Source organism: Limulus polyphemus, unplaced genomic scaffold (assembly GCF_000517525.1).
Source record: "Limulus polyphemus unplaced genomic scaffold, Limulus_polyphemus-2.1.2 Scaffold1204, whole genome shotgun sequence".
NCBI lineage: Eukaryota > Metazoa > Arthropoda > Merostomata > Xiphosura > Limulidae > Limulus > Limulus polyphemus.
In genome coordinates this window covers 79,776-86,933 of record NW_013666814.1, presented here as the reverse complement: position 1 = coordinate 86,933, position 7,158 = coordinate 79,776, and the positions used below count along the sequence as shown (strand labels likewise).

The window sequence follows — 7,158 nt, the reverse complement described above, 5'->3', positions numbered from 1 at the left end:
TTATATATATTCTTTGACCGATATTAATTCATATTTATGTCAAACTGTAACCTAACGATACATCAAGGCTAACATCTACGAAGCAAACAACATCATATTTGTTGATCACTATAAATGAGCTTATGAAACGTTTCTTAAATGATCTTTTTTTACGATTTTTATCTCAAAAGTTTTGCCAAGTTATTTGTAGTTATTTTACATACTCTAAACTTTGTTTGTTGTTATGAGCAAAGCAGCAAGTTTTCTGTGTCAAGACAACTGCAGGGATTAAGCCACAAATTTTAGCATTTTAAGCTACTGGGGAAATATGCTCTAAGTAATTTAAAAGCCATGTTTTTGCAGTTCTTGCATGACCACGTAGAAATGCTACATTTGCAACTGTTAAAATAAGTTACAGTTGGTGTTTCTTAAAAAAAATCTGTTTCTCCATCTATGCTGACAAAACCTTATTTCAGTGTCAAAGAAAACAGTTTTTCAATTGAAGTTTTACCTCCATCACTGAAAATGGACGGAGGTTATGTTTCACACCTGTGTGTGTGTGTGTGTGTGTGATTGTCGACAAGATTTCTCGAAAATGGCTAAATGAATTTAGATGAATGTTGGTATACATTTGGACTATGATCCAACTTAGAAGTAATTAGTTTTTGGAGGGTTGAGGTCACAGCAAAATTACAAAAATCCAAAAAATTCCTATCTTATTAACATGAGGATTAAATTTTCACACTATTTTTGCTTTATAACTTAGTCAAAAATGATTGGATTTTGTTTAGAATATTATTCCTCATTGTCTTGCCAAAAAAAGTCCATTTCCATTGATAACAATGGACATACGAACACATTCTCATATTTTTTTTTAGGACCAAATATGATCAATGCTGCATGGCAGAGGTATGCCCTTTAGTTTAGGAATAAAATAACTGTGTGTGTGCGTTTTTTTAAACCAAAGACACATTGGGCTGTCTGCTGTGTCCACCGAGGGGAATCAAACCCCTGATTTCAGCATTGTAAATCCATACACCTACCGCTGTCCCACCGGGGGACATAAAATGCCTCAATTCATTTGTCTCGTTAGTGATTATGTTTGTACATCTCAAATGTATATTTATTTGTGTTAAGTATCTTTCATAGTTTTCGCACAGAGCTACAGAAGTTATATAACTGTACAGAAATTTTGAATTGAGAGTCTAGGGCAAAGTAACTAGCCTACAGTACTGTCCACCAACTCTAGTCTGACCGAATAGCCAAATGTTACCATTATTCGTAGAGTGCACTCATGGCCCCAAACTTCAGAATGCTCTTTTCAGCAGCAAGATGCTAATAATGTTGATCCAGGTGAACAGTGGTAAAAAGTTTATTTTACCACAAAACCACACAATGGGCTATATGCACTCTGCCTACTGAGGGGAAATATGTAAAAGTAAAAACAAAATAGAATCTTCAAATAATCTCCAATTAAAAACAACGAATTTTCTTTATACTTTTACATTCATTTCAAAATGGGTCAAAAGTAAATTAGGGATATTATTTAACAAGTTTTATATGATTTTGCTGATACAAAGTATGTTTACTGTTTAATTGTCTTTCAAAAAGCTGAAAGATTAACACGCACCTTTTGTGATACTTAAATGAACCTTATTAGTTGATGTGTTTACCAGATAAACTACAACAGTTTACATTACACATTACAGTCAAAACCATTATAGGTAAAATTTGACATTACATACAACTTTAAGTACTTGTATAATATCATTACTGGATACTGTAAGTAAAATGCCATCATGTCAACTTTGTTAATTTGAAGTATATTTGATAAAAGAAAGCATCAAATATGAATTAAATATTAGAAAGAACTGCGTTTTTTAAAATTCATACATGTTTTTTATTGAATGTACATACTAAAACTGTTGTTTATTTTGTTTGCAAAGTTTCACCAGATTTATCTGGCATCATTAGGTGAGATACAAGAATTGGCTACTTATACAGTATCCAGTAATGTGTTTGTTAGCCTCAGTTCTTCTATCTCACCTGATGATGCCAGGTAAACATGGTGAAATTTTGCAAACAAAATAAGCAAAATTTTTAGTATGAACAACCAATAAAAACATGTATGAAAGCATTAAATTGTTATGTGCTTTTTATAACATTAACAATGATACACAAAATATATACATATATTACACATTTATGGCTCACAATGAAATGAAGTAAAACATGAGAAAAGCACTACATTTCTGAGTTAGTTTATTTCAGTGTACTGAAAATTGTCATGCTGCACAGGGCTGATCTTATAACAAGTTTAATACAAACATTCAAAATACTCTGACAAATATAATGTAAGAAAATAGAATATATGGGGAATTATACAGTCAAACCCTATCACTTGTTCTCACACTTAAAAAATATACATACTTTTAAAACCACTATCACAGGACTTTCATCTTCTGTAAAAGGCATTTATACAGTCACAACACTGTTCAAAGCATAGGCTGATAAAAATACACAAACAGCAAATTTTCTTGAATTATAAATATATCTAAGTGCCAAACAGTAGAAAAATTGGTAGTCTGTTTGCCCAATTTTATTTAACAAAAATTACATTTCTATTGAATTATTGTTAAATGTTAATTATTTAAATTATTAGTCCAACATCGGTACTTAACTTTTCTACATGTTGTATTAAATTTGTTTTCACATGTACCAACTCTTTCACCTGTAAAAACACACATTTAAATTACAAAAATATCTTTTTTAATGTTTTGTGTTTTATCTCCATTAGAACAATACCAGATTTTTGTTGCATAAAAAACAGTTGCATGTGATTTATACCTACTAGAAAACTAAAAAAAAATTGGATATTTAAAGGTTTAGTTAAACACTATGATTACATCAAGCAATTTCAAGCTTCAAATGGCAATTCTAGAAAAGATGCACTAATTTCATTGTCTTCATCCTCTTTCCTCTCAACAGCTATGTTTTTCTCACCTGCATTTAGTATGTTATAATTGTGAAGATCTTGTGGTATGTAGAGTAACTGAGCTGGATCATCCACAGGTGGCAATCCTTTCAGGATCACTGGACCTTCAACTTTACGAAAGCCCATGCAGTGAAGATGTGTTTGTTTTTCATACAGAATTCGTTGAAACCCTAGGGTTGCTAAGGCTCTCTTCCAGTTTTTGATCATTAAAGCATTTTTATTTTGATGTTTCGAATCTGGTGTAATTATAAGTAATAAACCATTGTACTGAAGTAACTGATAGGCTTTGGTGCAGAATGTCCATCGTTGATGAGGAGCGGGTAAGTATTCAAGAACAAGAGATAGGATAACAACATGAAAAGTGTTTCCAGGTAACTCTTTCACTTCCTCAGTGCTGATAAGCTGATTTTGCCACCATCTAGAGTCTTCTTGAGTAACTACCGAGACTTTCAAAAAGTCACAAGTGTAAACATCCTGAAACACCAAAAATCCTTTGGAAAATTCCATAATTTTTTTAAAAAAATATTGGAGAAAGACACAAAATCTAATGGCTACATAAACATATCTATTATAATGGAGTATTAAATGTAAGGAAATTAACCTTCAATTGTAGAAAATTTATGAAAAGCTTATTTCATTATACTAAATTTATCATGATATAAAATCTTCAAAAATAAAATGTACAGGAACAAGTAAAACTTACAAAAGGTGAAGAAAAATAAGCTATATAATTTTCAAGTAAAAATGCTATAGTATATCATACAAACAATGTAAATGTATATTTTAATAAATCTGTAAATGTTCAATTTCAACACAATTTCCAATTTTTAAAAGTTTAACATTTGATGATAATTTTTATTACACATAAAAAATATTACAAAGCTTAAAATGTTTTGTTTGCTTCAAAGCTACACATGGACTAAATTGTTCCTAATTTTGAACTGACAGACTAATTGAACAGTGGAATTTGACCATTGTTCTTACAAGGAACCCAAAACCCTAACGTGTGGAATGAATTTTGTGGCAATCATGAGCCTACATTGTTTAAAAAGAGGAAAGGTGGGCTAGTATGAGTAAAAACTGGCAAGCAAAGCAAGGGGCAAAACTTTCATGCTTAGAAAATATTCTAAATTAGGTGGCACATGTCCCTTCTGCTCTCTGAATAGATGGTAATGTGAATCTTCAAATCCACAGTTTGACATGCTGACAACTAGCTTTAAATATGAAAAAAAAAAACAATTGGGTCACTCTTTATAATTTAATTTTATGATTATTATTAAAGTTCAATTTTAATCTACTATATTCATAATTTATCAAAACATTTCTCACAAACCCCTTTAAGTGCAGTCTTACAAAAATGCATATATACTGTACTTAATTATTTAGCTGAGCTTTTTTCCTTAAAAATTAAAAATTAAGGTAAAAAATACGCTTTTTGCACCAAAATACGATTTTATAATCTATTAGTTCAAATTACGTATGATTTTTTTATATTCATAAGACTCAGCCACTTAATGAGTCTAACCAAACACATGTTCAGTTTATGAATGTTTCAACATCCATTAAAAAATGTGTATCTGTTGGTCAGACAATTTTGTGTTCCTGTGATTGTACTAATAAGTATTCTCATCAAAATTACATAAACATATATTTCAATTTCCTAAAATAATCACAAACACATATATAGTTTCAATCTTGGGTTTGCCTTACATGAGCCTATACATAAGACCAAACTAGTCACATGTACAAAGTCTTTGTATGCGAGAATATTAAGGTAATAAATTTTTGGCTTTACATAACTTGTATAAGAATGCCTTTATATCTGTATTTTCTAATTAAATGATACAATACACATTTATACATCATGCAAATACAATATCTAGTACTTATTTTTCATAAGTCAGATACACAATTCTATTTTCAAATCATTACTGAATATATAAAATTCCTTTGACATTTTCATTTGTTGAAAATTTTATGAATAGTGAAAAAGTTCACAAACAGAAAGAATGAAATATTTATCAGTCAGGTAGAGAAACTAACTTACTGGGGTGGCTGGAGTTAGGTCAATAGCTATTGGTACAATTTCTTTGAAACATCTAAATGGATTGTAACAGCTCCCCACATCTAGTAGCAAAATATTTTCTTTCAGAGGAGGTACACTGTTAAATAAACAAACATTCACACAATATAAAAACATAAATATGAGATTATAATTCTGTGATTTCTATATTAAACCACAAGTAATACCAACCTACAGATGAATACTTGTCTATTAAATTATCACTTTTATTTCACCCATTTTTGATTACTCAGTTCTCCATAAGCTACATGACACATATACATCAACCCTTTGACACTTCCCATTGACATAACTTTGTGCCCAAATTAGATTCCATAATATCCCATTTTATCCAAAATAAAGAATTAGTCAGCACATTACATGTCTGTCATAAATTATTAAAATATACAGCATAAGTAAAGATGAATCCATTTGATTTACATTCAATTCTGGATGTATTTATTTTGTGAGTCTAGAAACTTTTAGTTTTGAGCATTTTTTTATGAAAAATTGCTCAGAACTAAAGAAATTTTGTAGATTCATAAAATACACAGAAATATAAAGGGTCTTTAGCAAGGTGTTATTTCAACAAAACTTACACTGTAAAATTGAAAGTATCACAAGATGTTGAAAATGAAGGAGTCTTCTTATCCTTTGCATCTTTTTTTATCCAATATTCTAGTCCACCACCAGAGAAATATGACCTGCTAATGCAACATATCTAGGTATTAGAAGGTACTTTCCATTTTGATACATATTAAAACGGCAGCAACAATAAATTAAATCAGTTTCTTTATCACAAACTAAACACATTATTTGACTTTTTCTTTTACTATTCAAATTAATAAAACTTTTTCTAGCTTTAAGATTTACAGATAGATTGTATGTAAATTATCAAGCTAAAATATCTTATCAATAACATTAGGAATTTCACTTAAACATTTTATAAAAATAAAAATAAAAGATTTAAATTGAAAATCCAATATATTTTTCAACCAAAAGAATTTTGTACTTTTAACTTAGGCAATGTTTTGAACTAACAATCAGAGAATTAATTTACTAAAATTTGAACCTTGTTTACTACTTTAAAACAACTATAACAATGCAAAAGTTGCGATTATTTTAAATCATACTTTTCTGCGTCTGAGGTGTTTACTATGGAACTTTTAGATCTTAACTAAGGGCTATGAAACTTCTGTCAGATTAACATGAGCTCAACTACACAAAACATAGGAATAAAACTTCTTATGGACAGTTCTTGTCTTAGTTCTTTAGGTAGATGTCTTAAGTTATGCTGAGGATGTCATAATACAGTCCAAATTGTTGTCTACCTCAAAAACCAAAGTCAAAGAAGTTCATAAAAACAAAACTCAAACCGTATGTAGTATACTCTGTCTGAATTTGTAACAAAAGAATCAGCTTTGCTTAAGGACAGCAAGCTAAAAGTTATAATTTTCCTATACTGAAAATATATTTCCAATTTAATGAAGATTTAAGCAGTATTCCTCATCTTGAACAGTTGATAGATGGAAAAAAAGATCAAACTAGATGACTGTATTAATTCTGAGCTAGTTAAAAAAAAATTGGGAAATTTAAAAAACAATAAGGCTCCTGGGCTAGATAATATTTCCCCAAGGGTTTTGAAAGAAGTTAAAGATTGGATATGTGAACCACTTACTACTATTTTTTGTCAGTCCTTGAATAGCAGGCAGGTACCAGAGGATTGGAAGTTAGCTAATGTAACTCATCTTTTCAAGGGAGATGATAAAAATTATAGACCCATTAGTCTTACATCAGTTGTGGGAAAAGTCTTGGAAAATCTGTTAAAAGATGCTTTATAAATTCATTTAACAAAGTTTAGAATTTTATTGGATAGTCAACATGGTTTCACTAAAGGAAAATATTGTCTTACAAATCTTTTGAAATTCTTTGAAAAGGTTACTTCTTACGTAGATGAGGGTAAGGGTGTAGATTTGGTGTATCTGGACTTTCAGAAATTACTTGACAAGGTGCGACATAAAAGGCTTGTAAAACAAATTAGCTCTATAGGTGTGGGGGATAAGTTAGCAAATTGAATAGAAGAGTGACTAAATGGAAGAAAGCAGAGGTTTGTTACAAATTG

General features: G+C 30.0%; 1 protein-coding gene across 2 annotated transcripts in view; it reads right to left on the bottom strand.

Moving 5' to 3' along the window:
- Positions 1–2,224: 2,224 nt before the first annotated feature.
- Positions 2,225–7,158, bottom strand: part of LOC106462595 (probable methyltransferase BMT2 homolog) — a 17,949-nt gene continuing 13,015 nt past the window's right edge. Inside the window, exons 3-5 of one of the 2 annotated variants that reach the window (XM_013922540.2) lie at positions 5,636–5,743; positions 5,022–5,136; positions 2,225–3,448 (exon numbers count right to left, since the gene is read on the bottom strand). In XM_013922540.2, the coding sequence (XP_013777994.1) occupies positions 2,897–3,448; positions 5,022–5,136; positions 5,636–5,743 (775 nt within the window). In that variant the 3' untranslated portion in view covers positions 2,225–2,896. The remainder of the gene's footprint in view (positions 3,449–5,021; positions 5,137–5,635; positions 5,744–7,158) is intronic. The other variant, XM_022389890.1, reaches the window with a different exon arrangement.